An 18,719-nucleotide genomic window follows, 5' to 3' on the forward strand; every position below is an offset into this window, starting at 1 on the left:
TCACCTTCTGCAGAGCTAGTATCCTAGAGAATACCTGACCTATTAGTCCAACCTGGAATACTAATGGTCAAATCAATAGGGCTAAAGAGACTGACAATTCCTCTTCAATTATCCCTTGTCTACACCCCCTGAAGGCCTAAGTGCTTTATCCACATCTCCTATTTCTAGTCCACCAAATTCACATGCATTTGTTAGTATTTGAGTATCTTTCTTTATTCTGACAGATATCTATGTCACAGTACAGTTCCAAATTTATTGCTTTTATCTAATTATATGTGGAATTTTCTGATGGCAGCCAGTAATAAATCTTATACAACTCAGCTAGTGAGTTGCATCCACATCACACAGTGGAACTGGTGAGCCAAGTCTGTCCTGCCGCCATTTTTGTAAATAATGTTTTATTGTAACACAGACTTGCCCATTCACTTAGGCATTACCTATGGCGTTTTTTATGATACAACAGCAGGATGAGGAGCTGTGACACAGATCACATGGCCTAAAAAGTTTAAAGTATTTACAATCTGGCAGGTTACAAAGAAGCTTGTTGACTAGTACTTTTTTATAAAGATTACACATCAACACAGCTGTGATGTGTGGGTGTTCTTTGCTGTCTTGATTGTTCTTCTGAATTAAATACCCAGATTTGTGCTCCTACGTCATTTTTATGATGGGTTCTTGGTTGACCCCGAGGCTATCTGCCCTTGCTCTGCTCCACTCTGTATCTCAGCTTTTTATAGACTTCATTTCCTGGGCTCCCCGTGAGATGGCTTCCGACCACATGGGTTTGGCTGTGGTGAGACTGAGAGGTAGAGGAATGGAAAAGCCAACAGATTCTCTCTGCCTCGGGTAGTGTTCCTGGCAGAGCTGTACCTCATTGGGGCCTCAGCTCCTGCCAGGTGGGCCTGTTGGGATTCCAGTTCCCGCCCTTGCCCCATTCAGATACCACCAGCTCCTTTGGATCCTCCAGACTAAATGTAGTGGCTTCCTGTTGTGTTGCTTTACCATCCTCTGGTACTTCTTAGCCCTGCCACTCACTATCTATGTGACCAGTTCTCTGCATTAAATATCTTCTCTTTTGAATACTCAGAGATTCTGTGTTCCTGGCTAGATTTTAACTGATACATGGTCTTTAGGAGTCCCAGACAATTACAGCCTTCTCCTTGAATCAGAGTTTGTTTACTCTTTCCAAGAAGATACCAAATTAATTAATTTGAAAGCAATTCTGTTTACTTATTTTCACTTACCTAGCAAACAAAAAAAGAACAGAGAAATATCTAAAAGCACACCATGCCAAAGTAAAGAGAAGATTTTTTTTCTAAAGTGTCATGGTAAAATCTTTTGGTCATCATCTCCATAGGGCATGAAGGAGACCCCTGTCTACGATCATCAGACTGCACTGAAGGGTTTTGCTGTGCTCGTCACTTCTGGACCAAAATCTGCAAACCAGTGCTCCATCAGGGAGAAGTCTGTACCAAGCAACGCAAGAAGGGCTCTCACGGGCTGGAAATCTTCCAGCGGTGTGACTGCGCAAAAGGCCTGTCTTGTAAAGTATGGAAAGATGCCACCTACTCCTCTAAAGCCAGACTCCATGTGTGCCAGAAAATATGACCACCTCTGAGGGAAGAAAAGCATCACTAGCAGACTGTGAATCTGTGTATTTAATACATTATAGCATGGGGGCAAACAGATTTGGATTTCAGAAGGGCTAAAATGAGGAATGTCATAAGAATATAGATCACAGAAAGAGAAAGAAAATGGAGCAGATTAGAAAGGGTGACAAGTGTGGTACAATCTGTGTTTCCACCATGCACCTTGTTTATGTAAATAATGTATACATTTGTGAAAATGCTATGACTCGGAAAAAAAACAGTGAAATTCCTGACGAATACCATGTGACTTTCCAGCAGTTTAGGTTGTGCTAGAGGATCAGTTTCCTTCACATTGGTGATTGATTGCCTATAAAAATAACCTAAAAGCCATATTTCTCTTTTAAGTTATACTTTAACAACAAATTACTCCCCATATATCCTGGCATACAATAGACTCTAAAACATGAAAAGAGGAGTTGTTAAATAGGAAATGAAAGCGTGGAGCAGAGTTAATTTGCAACACAGAATCACCTTTTAATTTGGAACACTACTTCTAACCACTCAATTAAAGACCTTCTTAGATGATAAGAAAAAAAGCACTAGATATTTTCCAAATAATATCAAAATAACCACAGGTCTTTTGTCTAGTCCTTCAGAAAAAAACAAACTCGTTTTTCCTCACACTGCTTATTTACATTTTTCAAAATTTTAATTTCACTTATAATTAATAAGAACCAGTATAATAAGACAAAAATAATCCATTCAGATTCTAAAGGATCTAAATTGCATCTCTCTTGATCGTATGTGATTCCTACCCATTTTATTCTCCATATTATACACGTTATTTGTGAATAGCACCAAGCAGAATTTTCAGATTGTCAAAGTTTTAAGATGCCCAAAATAAAAGTTACTAGATCACATTTTTTAAACCTTTGGCACTCCCTATTTTTGATAGAATTGGACATTTATTCTTTACATACTCTGCAGTATAGTAGGGTAAAGCTGATAGAAGAGACGAGCTACATGTGTCCTGCACTGAAGCACAGCAAGGAAATAAATAGGGAAAATGTTGTCAAGTGTCCAGGTTTTGGCAACACATAGATCGTATGTCTGAAGCACAAACTCACTTTTCATATTTGAAGCCCAAGGCTGCACAACCTAAATGGAAGTTTTCCATGGGATTTGCTATCAAAATATTTACTACACAGATGAGTTCAGCGTGAGTTAACTACTTGACCTCAAAATATTTATTTTCTATTTTCGAGGTCCTAAAATAATCCTTATATGAGGAGGTCTCATTAAATGGACTCCAAGGCAGGTAGGATAGTAAGCTTCCATTGCCCTCGGTAAGCTTCTTTCTAACTGGCTGGCACCATCTGATTTTTTCTGCACCAGCCTCTCTCTGCAACAGCTGTTTCTTTGCCAAAGAAACAGTTTCTGTTTTCTGCAGTCATTGAGATTAAAAAAGTATAAATGGAATAACTTGTAAAGTGTACATTTTGCTAATCTATAGAAACCACAGGTTCTAAATTCTTTGAATCCATTTTATTACTTTTTTACTTTACTCAGTTCTAAATATTATGTCTAGAGCATAAAGCAAAAAAGTTATCTTATAGTTGTTACTTTTGACCTTTACTTTTATAGACCTTAAGTCAGTCCTTAATTTTCTTTTACTTAAATCCCAGTTGCAGTCTCACATTCAAGTTCTCCCAGTAGAAACTCAACCTGAGCCTGCATGTCTATTAAGAATTTCAGCTTCCTACATACATTTACAAGTATGATTAAGATTTACATTTTCCCCACATGTCTGTTAAAACTTCTTATTAGCTAATCTATCCAAGAACCAAAGTCTGTACACAAGCAGGTTTCTATAAGCTTGGCAACATGAAAATGGAACATTTTAGTCAAACATTTCTTATATAGCAATCTGGTTTCTGCATTTTTTTCCTTATGTACATCCCTTCAAAAATTATTATTTGAAGTAATTTATTTACAGGAAATGTTAATGAGATGTATTTTCTTATAGAGATATTTCTTACAGAAAGCTCTGTAGCAGAATATATTTGCAGCTATTGACTTTGTAATTTAGGGGAAATGTACAATAAGATAAAATATATTAAATTTTTCTCCTCCAAAAATGGAATTCAAACTTCCTTGTGTTTTGCTTATGGGAAAAACTTTTATAGAATCATAGATTCTCTGAGTTCAAGTGGACTGGGTCTGATGTTGCAGTCTTAGTTGAAATCCTTTGGATGACATCACCATGAGCTGATCCAAGGCAGTTTTACTATTCCTGAAGGTGCTTATTTCATGGCAGGACAGCTGTAATTGTTTGTTTGAAAGTTCTTTTTTCATTAAACTAAAGTATCCCAGCTTGTGCTTACCACCCATTTATTCTTACTTTGCCTTCTGGAACATTTTAGAACACAAACTCTCCAAAAACCTCTTTAAAACACTTGAAGTCACCTACCATATTTCCTATAATCTTCTCTCCAGGTTAAAATTTCCCACAATAGAGATGCCAACATGCTTAGGGTATTGGTTCATTCCTCTATGGCATAAAGAAAATACAAGATATCTTTATCCCTATATAGCTATAGACTGGCCCTGCATGTACTAAAATCTACTTCCTAGGAAGGTCTTTCCTCTGCTTCCTGAATACAAAGATGTCAGGAGTGTTTCACAAACATTATTCACCAATTATGAGACCAGGAGTGGTTGCAAGAGTCCATGTTGTATTAGAGATGTTAATGGGCTGGAAATGTGGGAAATAAACATTCTGTGACATAGTGGAATGGACTGAGTACAGCTATGGCAGCTTAATGATGCTAAAACAGTCCCATAGCTAGAGGTCATGGTTGAAGACATCTCAAGCACTGGTGAAATAATTCCCCACATTATTCTAATTAGTCACTTAGTATATTATTAAATAGTTATCCATTTCTTCAAATCGAGAACATTTATATTTCCAAGTTACAGTATATTTTTAGATTATAACAATCATATCGATGATATTTTTCTTTTTCACTGAGCTCAGTGAGATGCTCTAGAAGTGACGAATTGTCCTGATTTCTCTTTTTTAGCCAAGAAACAAAATACCCTATATAGCCTCAGGATTTGAGGAGGGGAAACAATCCATTACACCTTTCTCCTTCCCCAAATTCAGACCATTTGACAAAAAGGTTAAGAAAGAAAGGCAGATGACAGATTACCCTATGGCTGATAAAGTCAATATTGGAAAGTGTGGCATGTATCTGTGGGCAAGAGGACACCAGAAAGAGACAGATTCTGTGCCCCTTCTCAGGCAATGCTAGACAACATCACTTCTACCTGTTGGAATGCCCCTGTAAAACTTACCATCTGGATGGGCACAACAGAATGATACACTTTCTTCTGGAAGTTAGCACCAAAGAAGAAGGGTAGAGAAAGGACAGAACTATGCATTTCTCATCCAATAATCTCATTTGAAATTCTCTAAAACTGGATAATTCATACCACATGAAAGGAGTGAGTGAGGGATGGAGTTGAGAAAAAGATTATTATACACTCCACATTAAACTAACATGAAGGATTAGAAGACCCTCTCCCCATATTATTCCCCAGATCTTTATATTCTTAATCAATTGTACATAACCCTTTGTCTATGGTGAAGATATGGGTTTTAACCAAAATCTGAGAAGCTACTAGGGTAGTACGTGATGAGGTCATTTCCCCAATGCCAACACTCCTTACTTATGGATCCTCTCAGGACCAGTGGCAAGCAATTGAGATTTTATCCCTAGAAAATTGTAAAATGGATGAAAATAGTTCACTAACTCAATCAACCCTAGGATCACACTACACTCAGGACTGAAAAAAGAAATAACAAACAAAAAAACCCAACAACCTCCTCTTTCTTTTTGCCATCAAAACTATGTCCATCATATTATCCAGTACAGTCAATCAGAGGTTCTGTAGTGAGATTACATAACATATGCATATCTAATATTAAAATGTATAAAAGCACTTCCATCATAAAATTCTGACAAAACAGACATGCCACACTTTTGAATATAAATCCTCTTCCATTAAAAAATCCCTGGAAGAAATGAAAGTACAAAATTTAAATCTTCTTGCATGTTAAAAACGAAATAAGTTGAAGTCCAGAGAAATTATTCTATATTTGCTATCTTGAATGGACAACATAGAAGAAATGGACAAATTCATAGAAAGGTACAACCCTCCAAGACTGAACCAGGAAGAAACAGAAAATATGAATAGACCATTCAAAAGTACTGAAATTGAAACTGTGATTTAAAAACTTCCAACAAAAGTCCAGGACCAGGTGGCTTTACAGGTGAATTCTATCAAACATTTAGAGAAGAGTTAACACCTATCATTCTGAAACTCTTCCAAAATACTGCAGAAGAAGGAACACTCCTAAGCTCATCCTACGAGGCCACCATCACCCTTATACCAAAACCAGACAAAGATATCACAAAAAAAGAAAATTATAGGTCAATATCACTGATGAACAAAGATGTAAAAATACTCAACAAAATACTACCAAAGTGAATCCAAGAACACATTAAAAGGATCATTCACCATGATCAATTGGGATTTATCCCAGGGATGCAAGGATTCTTCAACATCCGCAAATCAGCCAGTGTGATACACCACATGAACAAACTGAATAAAAACCATATGATTGACCTTCAAGATGGCAGAAGAGTAAGACGTGGAGATCACCTTCCTCCCCACAAATACATCAAAAATACATCTACATGTGGAACAATTCCTTCAGAACACCTACTGAACATTGGCAGAAAACCTCAGACTTCCCCAAAGACAAGAAACTCCCCACGTACCTGGGTAGGGCAAAAGAAAAAAGAAAAAACAGAGACAAAAGAATAGGGATGGGACCTGCACCTCTGGGAGGGAGCTGTGAAGGAGGAAAAGTTTCCACACACTAGGAAGCCCCTTCACTGGCTGAGACGGGGGGCGGGGGGAGGAGGGGGCAGGGGTGAAGCTTCGGAGCCATGGAGGAGAGCGCAGCAACAGGGGTGCAGAGGGCAAAGCAGAGAGATTCCTGCACAGAGGATTGGTGCCGACCAGCACTCACCAGCCTGAAAGGCTTGTCTGCTTGTCCGCTGGGGCAGGTGGGGGCTGGGAGCTGAGGCTGGGGCTTCAGAGGTCAGATCCCAGGGAGAGGACCAGGGTTGGCGGCGTGAACACAGCCTGAAGGGAGACAGTGCACTGCAGCTAACCAGGAGGGAGCCCAGGAAAAAGTCTGGAACTGCCTAAGAGTCAAGAGACCATTGTTTCAGAGTGCGCAAGGAGAGGAGATTCAGAATACCACCTAAACGAGCTTCAGAGATGGGCGTGAGCCGCAGCTATCAGCCGGACAGCAGAGACAGGCATGAAACGCTAAGACTGCTGCTGCAGCCACCAAGAAGCCTGTGTGCAAGCACAGGTCACTATCCACACCCCTCAGGGACCCTGTGCAGCCCGCCGCTGCCAGTGTCCTGTGATCCAGGGACAACTTCCCCAAGAGAACACACAGCATGCCTCAGGCTGTTGCAATGTCATGCCGACCTCAGCCACCACAGGCTCAAACCACATTCCGTACCCCTCCCGCACCCCAGCCTGAGTGAGCCAGAACTCCCTAATTAGCCTCTGCTTTAACCCCATCCTGTCTGAGTGGGGAACAGATGCCCTCAGGCGACCTACATGCCGAGACAGGGCCAAATACAAAGCTGAACCCCAGCAGCTGTGAACAAAGGAGAGAAAGGGACATTTCTCTGTGCAGCCTCAGGAGCAGTCGATTAAATCTCTACAATCAACTTGTTGTATGCTGTATCTGTGGAATACCTGAATAGACAATGAATCATCCCAAAATTGAGGCGGTGGACTTCGGGAGCAACTGTAGACTTGGAGTTTGCTGTACGTGACTGACTAGTTTATGATTTGTATGTTTATCCTAGTATAGTTTTTAGTGCTTGTTATCATTGGTGGATTTGTTTATTGGTTTGCTTGTTCTCCCCTCTTTTATTACTTTTTAATTTTTTTATTTTAATAATTTTATTTTTCATTTTAATAACCTTACTTTTCTTTCTTTCTTTCCTCCTTTTTTTTCTGAGCCGTGTGGCTGACAGGATCTTAGTGCTTCAGCCAGGTGTCAGTCCTGAGCCTCTGAGGTGGGAGAGCTGAGTTCAGGCGTCAGACCACCTGAGACCTACTGGTCCCACATAATACCAATAGGCGACAGCTCTCCCAGAGATCACCGTCTCTACACCAAGACCCACCTCCACTCAATGACCAGCAAGCTCCAGTGCTGGACACCCCATGCCAAACAACTAGCAAGACAAGAACACAACCCCACCCATTATCAGAGAGGCTGCCTAAAATCATACAAAGTTCACAGACACTCCACAACACACCACTGGATGTGGTCCAGCCCACCAGAAAGACAAGATCCAGCTTCATCCACCAGAACACAGGCACCAGTCCACTCCACCAGGAAGCCTACACAACCCACTGAACCAACCTTACCCACTGGGGGCAGACACCAAAAACAATGGGTACTATGAGCCTGGAACCAGCGAAAAGGAGATGCCAAACACAGTAAGTTAAGCAAAATGAGAAGACAGAGAAATACACAGCAGATGAAGGAGCAACGTAAAAACTCACCAGATCAAACAAATGAAGAGGAAATAGGCAGTCTGCCTGAAAAAGACTTCAGAGGAACGATAGTAAAGATGATCCAAAATCTTGGAAGTAGAATGGAAAAAGTATAAGAAACGTTTAACAAGGACCTAGAAGAACTAAAGAGCAAACAAACAATGATGAACGACACAATAAATGAAATTAAAAATTCTCTAGAAGGAATCAATAGCAGATTAACTGAGGCAGAAGGATGGATAAGTGACCTGGAAGATAAAATAGTGGAAATAACTACCGCAGAGCAGAATAAAGAAAAAAGAATAAAAATAATTGAGGACAGTCTCAGAGACCTCTGGGACAACATTAAACGCACCAACATTCGAATTATACGGGTCCCAGAAGAAGAAGAGAAAAAGAAAGGGACTGAGAAAATATTTGAAGAGATTATAGTTGAAAACTTCCCTAACATGGGGAAGGAAATAGTCAATCAAATCCAGGAAGTGCAGAGAGTCCCATACAGGATAAATCCAAGGAAAAACACACCGAGACACATATTAATCAAAATATCCAAAATTAAATATGAAGAAAAAATATTAAAAGCACCAAGGGAAAAGCAACAAATAACATACAAGGGAATCCCCAAAAGGTTAACAGCTGATGTTTCAGCAGAAACTCTGCAAGCCAGAAGGGAATGGCAGGACATATTTAAAGTGATGAAGGGGAAAAACCTACAACCAAGATTACTCTACCCAGCAATGATCCCATTCAGATTTGATGGAGAAATTAAAACCTTTACAGAAAAGCAAAAGCTAAGAGAATTCAGCACCACCAAACCAGCTTTACAACAAATGCTAAAGGCGCTTCTCTAGGCAGGAAACACAAGAGAAAGAAAACACCTACAATAACATCCAAAACAATTACAAAAATGGTAATAGGAACATACATATCGATAATTACCTTAAATGTAAATAGATTAAATGCTCCAATCAAAAGACACAGACTGGCTGAATAGATACAAAAACAAGACCTGTATATATGTTGTCTACAAGAGACCCACTTCAGACCTAGGGACACATATAGACTGAAAGTGAGGGGATGGAAAAAGATATTCCATGCAAATGGAAATCAAAAGAAAGCTGGAGTAGCAATTCTCATGTCAGAAAAAATAGGTTTTAAAATAAAGACTATTATAAGAGAAAAAGAAGGACACTACATAATTATCAAGGGATCAATCCAAGAAGAAGATATAACAATTGTAAATATTTATGCACCCAACATAGGAGAACCACAACACATAAGGCAAATGCTAACAGCCATAAAAGGGGAAATCGACAGTAACACAATCATAGTAGGGGACTTTAACACCCCACTTTCACCACTGGACAGATCACCGAAAATAAAAATAAATAAGGAAACACAAGCTTTAAATGGCACATTAAACAAGATGGACTTAATTGATATTTCTAGGACATTCCATCCAAAAACAACAGAATACACTTTCTGCTCAAGCGCTCATGGAACATTCTTCAGGATAGATAATATCTTAGGTCACAAATCAAGCGTTGGTAAATTTAAGAAAATTGAAATTGTATCAAGTATCTTTTCCAACCACAATGTTATAAGAGTAGACATCAATTACAGGAAAACAACAGCAAAAAATACAAACACATAGAGGCTAAGCAGCACAGTACTTAGTAACCAAGAGATCATGGAAGAAATCAAAGAGGAAATCAAAAAATACCTAGACAAATGCCAATGAAAACATGACGACCCAAAACCTATGGGTTGCAGCAAAAGCAGTTCTAAGAGGGAAGTTTACAGCAACACAATTCTACCTCATGGAAATCAAGAAACACCTCAAATAAACAACCTAACCTTAAACCTAAAGCAATTAGAGGAAGAAGAAGAACAACAAAAAAAAACCCCAAAGTTAGCAGAGGAAAGAAATCCTAAAGATCAGATCGGAAATAAATGAAAAAGACATGGAGGAAATGAGAGCAAAGATCAATAAAACTAAAAGCTGGTTCTTTGAGACAATAAATAAAATTGATAAACATTAGCCAGACTCATCAAGAAAAAAAGGGAGATGACACAAATCAACAGAATTAGAAATGAAAAAGGAGAAGTAATAACTGACACTGCAGAAATACAAAGGGTCATGAGAGATTACTACAAGCAACTATAGGCAGTAAAACGAACAACCTGGAAGAAATGGACAAATTCTTAGAAAAGCACAACCTTCCGAGACTGAACCAGGAAAAAATAGAAAATATAAACAGACCAATCACAAGCACTGAAATTGAAACTGTGATTAACAGTCTTCCAACACATAAGCCCAGGACCAGATGGCCTCACAGGCAAATTCTATAAACATTTAGAGAAGAGCTAACACCTATCCTTCTCAAACTCTTCCAAAATATAGCAGAGGGAGGAACACTCCCAAACTCATTCTACAAGGTGACCATCACCCTGATACCAAAACCAGACAAAGATGTCACAAAAAAAGAAAACTATAGGCCAATATCACTGATGAACACAGATGCAAAAATCCTCAACAAAATACCAGCAAACAGAATCCAACAGCACATTACAAGGATCATACATAATGATCAAGTGGGGTTTATCCAGGAACGCAAGGGTTCTTCAATATATTCAAATCAATCAAGGTGATACACCATATTAACAAACTGAAGGATATAAACCATACATAATCTCAATAGATGCCGAAAAGCTTTTGACAAATTCAATACCCATTTATGATAAAAACCCTCCAGAAAGTAGGCATAGAGGGAACTTACCTCAACATAATAAAGGCCATATATGACAAACTCACAGCCAACATCGTTCTCAACGGTGAAAAATTGAAACCATTTCCACTAAGATCAGGCAAGGCAAGGTTGCCCACTCTCACCACTATTATTCAATATAGTTTTGCAAGTCTTAGCCACAGCAATCAGAGAAGTAAAAGAAATAAAAGGAATCCAAATCGGAAAAGAAGTAAAACTGTCACTGTTTGCAGATGACATGATACTGTACATAGAGAATCCTAAAGATGCTACCAGAAAACTACTAGAGCTAATCCACGAAATTGGTAAAGTAGCAGGAAACAAAATTAATGCACAGAAATCTCTTGCATTCCTATACACTAATGATGAAATATCTGAAAGAGAAATTAAGCAATCACTCCCATTTACCACTGCAACAAAATGAATAAAGTACCTAGGAATAAACCTATCTAAGGAGACAAAAGACCTGTATGCAGAAAACTATAAGACACTGATGAAAGAAATTAAAGATGATACAAACAGATGGAGAGATATACCATGTTCTTGCATTAGAAGAATCAACATTGTGAAAATGACTATACTACCCAAAGCAATCTACAGATTCAATGCAATCCCTATCAAACTACCACTGGCATTTTTCACAGAACTAGAGCAACAGATTTCACAATCTGTATGGAAACACAAAAGACCCTGAATAGCCAAAGCAATCTTGAAAAAGAAAACATGAGCTGGAGGAATCAGGCTCCCTGACTTCAGACTATACTACAAAGCTACATTCATCAAGGCAGTATGGTACTGGCACAAAAAGAGAAATATACATCAATGGAACAGGATAGAAAGCCCAGAGATAAACCCATGCACCTATGGTCATCTTATCATAGCTAAAAGATGCAAGAATATACAATGGAGAAAAGACAGCCTCCTCAATAGTGGTGCAGGGAAAACTGGACAGCTACATGTAAAAGAATGAAATTAGAACACTTCCTAACACCATACACAAAAATTAATTCAAAATGGATTAAAGACCTAAATGCAAGGGCAGACACTATAAAACTCTCAGAGAAAAACATAGGCAGAACACTGTATGATACAAATCACAGCAAGATCCTTTTTTGACCCACCTCCTAGAGAAATGGAAATAAAAACACAACTTAACCAATGGGACCTAATGAAACTTAAAAGCTTTTGCACAGCAAAGGAAACCATAAACAAGACCAAAAGACAACCCTCAGAATGGGAGAAAATATTTGCAAATGAAGCAACAGACAAAGGATTAATCTCCTAAATACACAAGCAGCTCATGCAGCTCAATATAAAAAAACAAACAACCCAATCCAAATATGGGCAGAAGACCTAATTAGACATTTCTCCAAAGAAGATATACAGATTGCCAACAAACACATGAAAGCATGCTCAACAGCACTAATCATTAGAGAAATGCATATCAAAACTACAATAAGGTATCACCTCATACTAGTCAGAATAGCCATCATCAAAAAATCTACAACCAAAAATGCAGGAGAGGGTGTGTAGAAAAGGGAACCCTCTTGCACTGTTAGTGGGAATGTAAATTGATACAGCCACTATGGAGAACAGTATGGAGGTTCCTTAAATAACTAAAAATAGCACTACCATATGACCCAGCAATCCCACTACTGGGCATATACCCTGACAAAACCGTAATTCAAAAAGAGTCATGTACTACAATGTTCACTGCAGGAATATTACTCAGCCATAAAAAGAAACGGAATTGGGCTTCCCTGGTGGCGCAGTGGTTGAGAGTCCGCCTGCTGATGCAGGGGACATGGGTTTGTGCCCTGGTCTGGGAGGATCCCACATGCCGCGGAGCGGCCGGGCCCGTGAGCCATGGCCGCTGAGCCTGCGCTCCGCAACGAGATAGGCCACAGCAGTGAGAGGCCCGTGTACCGCAAAAAAAGAAAAAAAAAAAAAAAAAGAGAAACGAAATTGAGTTGTTTGTAGTGAGGTGGATGGACCTAGAGACTGTCATACAGAGTGAAGTAAGTCAGAAAGAGAAAAACAAATACCATATGCTAACACATATATATGGAGTTAAAAAAAATGTTCTGAAGAACCTAGGGGCAGGACAGGAATAAAGATGCAGACATACAGAATAGATTTGAGGACACAGGGAGGTAGAAGGGTAAGCTGGGATGAAGTGAGAGAGTGACACTGACATATATATACTACCAAATGTAAAATAGATAGCTAGTGAAAAGCAGCCGCATAGCACAGGGAGATCAGCCCTGTGCTTTGTGACCTCCTAGCAGGGTGGGATAGGGAGTGTGGGAGGGAGACACAAGAGGGAGAGGATTTGGAGATATATGTATGCATATGGCTGATTCACTTTGTTATAAAGGAGAAACTGACACACCCTTGTAAAGCAATTATACCCCAATAAAGATGTTAAAAAATAAGAAACCATATGATCATCTCAATAGATTCAGAAAAAGCTTTTGACAAAATTCAACACTCATTTATATAAAAACTTTCCAGAAAGTGGGCATTGCGGACCTTACTTCAATATAATAAAGGCCATATATGACAAACCCATAGCTAACATCATTCTCAATGGTGAAAAGCTGAAAGCATTCCCTCTAAGATCAGGAACAACGCAAGGATGTCCATTGTCACCACTTTCATGCAACATAGTTTTGGAAGTCCTAGCTATGGCATTCAGAGAAGAAAAAGAAATAAAAGGAATCCAAATTGTAAAAGAAGAAGTGAAAATGTCACTCTTTGCAGATGACATGATACTATACATTTGCCATCTTCCTCTTTCAAATATGGAGTCAAAGCAAATCAAAATTCAAAATTCTCAAGTTACTAGCTAAAGTATTTCTCCCTCATTCCATATTCTGCTCTGCCTCAACCAGATGAGTTCTTTATTTTTTTCCACTGTAAATTAATTCACTTTTTAATTAAAAATATTATTTTTACAGTAGGTCCTTGTTGGTTATCTATTTTAAATATAGCAGTATATATACATGGCAATCCCAAACTCCTTATCTATCCCTCCCCACTACACTTCCCCGCTGGTAACCATATGTTCATTCTCTGAGTCTATGAGTGCCAGAGAAGTTCTTGATGTCTGGGTGAAGTGGGACTCCTTCAACAGCTATGGCCTGGACAGTGCCTCGCTGGAATGGGAGACTTTCACTTCTAATGAAATCCAATAAATCTTTAGGATGCACAAGATTAAGTAAAACCTGTCACCACATTTAGAAAATAAGCCTATCTCTACTTCATAGAGCAGGTTCTCAGGCAATGTGCTATTAACACATCTAGGACATGGTGTTGTCAAAGACTATAGCAAAGATGCTTGGAATCTGAGTGAAGGAAGATGGATGGAGAAAATCTTTGTTTTAGCTTTGCTGAAAATGTTAACCAATCCAAATTAGTTGTCTGGAACCCATGACCTATATACTTAAAAACTTACTTGGGAAAAATGTCCCACCAAGACATTAGCTACTGCAGTATATTTTACCATCAAGTAGGGTGGGGAGGCAGGGAGAATCCAGCTATGTTCTCCATCTACTTTTAGAGAGAGTGAGTGGTATTTGAGGCATTACTGCCTTCAGGTAAAACTGGTCAAGTTCAGAAATTCACCACGGTGTAAGCCCCATTGTGGCTTCTTTCTTATGCACCCAACATGTTCAAAGCATCACCAGGGCTTAACTGAGAATAGGTTTGGTTGGGCAATGTGGCCTCCACAGTATCTTGCAAGCTGACCTCTTTTAGGGGTGACCAGAGTGGCTGCTTCCACTTGGTGTGGAATTATTCCCTCAACCCTGCATTTGTTCTAATTGTAGAAGCACACCAACACATTCCTGAAATAAAAATGCTACAGATACTTCTAAAAATGATTTTAGCGAAGGATGCCCAGGGACAGAGAAGACAATCCCAACTTAACATTCTTTCACTCAACACGAACTCACGAAGAGGAATGTCTACTGTGCTGGGCAGCTTTGTAGGCACAGTGGGCAGAAACAGAACCAAACCAATAAAGTTCATCCATTCGTTGTTTTTGCCCTCCAGTTATTTTTCAGGACAACAGCTAGGAGGCAGAAAATTGCTAAATAACCATTGTATATATACTACAGGAGACAGATATGAGCCCTATGAAGAAAAATGAAGCAGCGTAAAGGAACAGAGGGAGACAAGTAGCACTGCTTTAGACTTTGCAGTCAGGAAAGATCTCTTAGTGGAAGCAAATATCAGTAGAAACCTGAATGAAATGAGGGGTGGTCTGAAGAAACAGTGGCACAGGAAGAGCAAGGGCAAACATTTGACAATGGGAAGAAGTTGAGGAGGAGACTGGTATCAAATGGGTAACGGGGGGAGAGAAAGGAGATGAGGTCAGACAGAGTTGAGTCAGATTATGAAGACCCTTATTGACCATCATGAATACACTTATTTTGAAAGAGATATGAAGTTGGCAAGAGCTTTTGAGCCGGGGAGTAGCATGAGCTGACATGCTTTGCAAGGATCACGTAAGCTGCTGCATAGAGAAGAGACTAGGGCATCTAGGCAAGAATTGCTGGTGACTTAACTGGTGAGGTAAGGTAGAGGTCCTGGCAGATATCGGACTTAGGATACGCTAGAGGTAGAGGCAAATGGACTGGATGCTGAACTGGATGAGGGTTGTGAGAGAAAGAGTAAACCTCTTTAGCTTCACATGAGGATCAAAAACATAGAGAAATTATTGATGAGAAAAGAAAGGTTTAAAAATACCACCTCTTTCCTGTACAGTGCCATTGTCATTAAGAAAGAATTTCCCTCAGTAGAATACTGACAATTCTTAAGAAAACTGCCCTCTGGTTTTTCACTGGTAAGTTTCTCACCAGCCATCTTGAGAACTTAAGAAAAAATTATATGAAGGAGGGATTGCATCAACAAAAAGAGAGAACTTGTTGGATGCACTAAAGGAAGCAGTTGCAGACAAATGGAAGAATAAGGGGCATCAGGTGGATATAGAAAAGGGAATAACCAGGAGCCAGAGACTGAGGAGAGAGAGTATAAGAAAGAGATGCATCGAGAGGCATGCTGGAAATCCTAAAGGGTGCTAATAAGAAGCTCCGATTTGGTGCAGATGTCAAAGGGTGCCAAGGAAAACTTACAGGAAGAGAATAGTTGACTCACAGCAGTAGGTTTACAAAACTATTTTAGCAAAGGGTGTAGCTCAGGCAACACTCCTATTGACACTAGGCCAATGCACTGCATTAAAGGGCAATTTGTCAAAGCAAGTCATAGTTCTCTTTGAGTCTTAAGTAGTTGTATAGTATAGGACCTGGGGATTCTAAAGAAATAACAATATGCAAGTAATTGAAGTGCTTTCATGAGAATACACTTGCCATCATACCTCTCACACATACGTCATGAATACCACAGTACACGACCTTTTAAAATTTCCTGGGGGTCAACATTTCTTACAGATGTCATGAACTTGTTTTATTTGTTCCACACCTTCCCACTTCACTGCACCTGCTACACCAGTCATCATTCTGTGTTTAATGGCCAGTCAGCCTCCAGGGCCTAGTAACAGATGGAGAACATCAGATCAGCTAGTACATATAAAATATTCTAAGTCCTACTTAAGCTTTTCAGGCAGACTTTGAAATGGAGATCATTTCATCTTCCATTTCTTTCTCTACCTTGCCTATTGCTCCTGGCAGCTGTGTTTTTTGCCTGTTCCAATAGCTATTTATTCTGTGCCCAATTGTATGGCATTACTTAAAGCTTATTTAGATAACAGGAAGACTAAGCAATGTCTATGGAAATTTCATAGAAACATTCAAGCTATTTAACATACGTCCATGTCTTATAACTTTCTAAGACCCAAATATAGTGATGCTGCCTTTTATAATGCCTGAGAGGAATACACAGCAAAACTGTATTTTACATTTCAAGGGATCTTGTGTTCTCTATGGGGAGTAAACATCCCAATACACTATGGACTTCAGTTTGGGACTGTTAAAAATCAACGTTAGCTAAGGACAAAATTGGGGATGCTGTGCAAACTTTCCTTAAAATAAAAGTGGGAAAAAAAACCCTTGAAAACAGTATTTATTTCGTAAATGAGTGTGAAGTCACTCAAAACACTGTTTTAAGGTTACAGACCAGAGAGGGTATCTGTTATTTAACAGGGAAAAACCAGGAAAAAAAATCTACTGAGTGTTAAGAGTGGGATAGGCTGAAGAGAGTGACCACATGGGAAAAAGAGACAGGCAGAGGCAATTCAAGAAAATGTTCAGGGAGCAGGAGATATGTGAACTTTCCTTGGAAAAACTTTTGTTTTGGTAGCCTTGAAATAAGTCAAAGGAGCACCTGAAGAGAAGGACTGACTGGGTGAAAACTGGCTGTTATGGGTGGGGCCTTCACAGAAAAAACAGTGATTTGAAGAGACTACCCAAAAAGAACATTGTGCTAGTCCAACATTCCTTTCTGATGCTTCAGGTCATCTTACTGAGAATCCAGCTATTATCTCACCATCAAAATCCAGCTATTATCTCACCGTCAATTGGCAAAGAAGAGTGTTCATAAGGATTCTCCCATAGGAAACAGAAGCGATAGTGATGATAATAATCGTTATTATTTACGTAGCGCTTCTTACTTTGCTTCAGAAATGTCATCAAATGTGTGATTTGCTTGATTCCTTGCAATGTGCTTGCAACTCCGGTCTCCTGAATGTTGACTATGGATCAGGCTCTGGATTAGTGATGTGTCTCCATCATCACAGTGGTTGTAGTGTGCAACCACTCTACAGCAAAGAGGGGTGGAACCAAGATTTGAGACTCTGACTCTCTTATCAATTAGCCTATGCTGCCTCCATTTGGAAATAATGACCCCTTTCAGGATTACGGGGGATTCTGTGGCTTGCCTACTGTCACAGAGGTCTTAAGTATCAGCACTGATGCTAAAGGATGTCTTTCATAACCATTTCTTCACTCCAAGATTTGCTGGGTACTTCCTAAAGCAGCTTCCTTATTTCCCCTGAAATCACAGTAGTCAGTGCTGGAATTTGGGCTAATTAGAGAATATATCATTTTCTCCTCAGTAGATATTCCTTCCCACTGACTTCTTTTCAGGGGACAAATCTGTCTAGTATTTTGGACAATGTTACCAAGAACAGCTTATGGCTATGTAACAGTTTATAAAGTTTACAAATAAATGATCTAACATTTGATAGGTGGGCAACTGAAAGGTAATTTAAATGTTCAAAATTTCACAGTAGGAAAGGAAAGCAGGAATGGGATTTTTCAAAGCAGGATTTGGAGAATATATGGCCGAAATTAGCTTTGGTATGACTAACACATTAAAATAGTGATTGAATCTCCATCCCACCTCACCTCACATTCTACTGTGAAACATAATTCATATCAGAAAATTAATCATCACTTCTTTGAACATATTGCTATTTTGTAAAAAACTCAGTTTAAGATTCCACTGAGCTTATACTCTGTTCTATTTCCCTTATACCAAAACATTATCTCTATTTAGATAATACACAGAATTACTAAACATGATACAAATGTGTTAATCAGTCTTTGACTGCATATATTCAAAGAAGGTCCAGTCATCTGTCAGGGAAATGGAAATACAAACTGAACCAAATGACTTGCCAGCGTCACTGGGTTGGGGGCCAGAGGAAGTGAAGGTGGAGATCTGCCCAAACTCTGTCCAA

The 18,719-nt window shown here is 39.2% G+C and overlaps 1 protein-coding gene across 1 annotated transcript in view; it reads left to right on the forward strand.

Moving 5' to 3' along the window:
- The window catches only part of DKK2 (dickkopf WNT signaling pathway inhibitor 2), a gene marked incomplete at its 5' end in the record, with an annotated part of 114,249 nt that extends 111,629 nt beyond the window's left edge, over nt 1–2,620 (forward strand). Inside the window, one exon of the mRNA XM_082611614.1 lies at nt 1,358–2,620. Coding sequence (XP_082467740.1) covers nt 1,358–1,608 — 251 coding nt within the window. The 3' untranslated portion in view covers nt 1,609–2,620. The remainder of the gene's footprint in view (nt 1–1,357) is intronic.
- Between the last annotated feature and the right edge of the window lie 16,099 nt (nt 2,621–18,719).

This window comes from Mesoplodon mirus (genome assembly GCF_964341445.2).
Source record: "Mesoplodon mirus genome assembly, chromosome: 2".
Classification (NCBI taxonomy): domain Eukaryota; kingdom Metazoa; phylum Chordata; class Mammalia; order Artiodactyla; family Ziphiidae; genus Mesoplodon; species Mesoplodon mirus.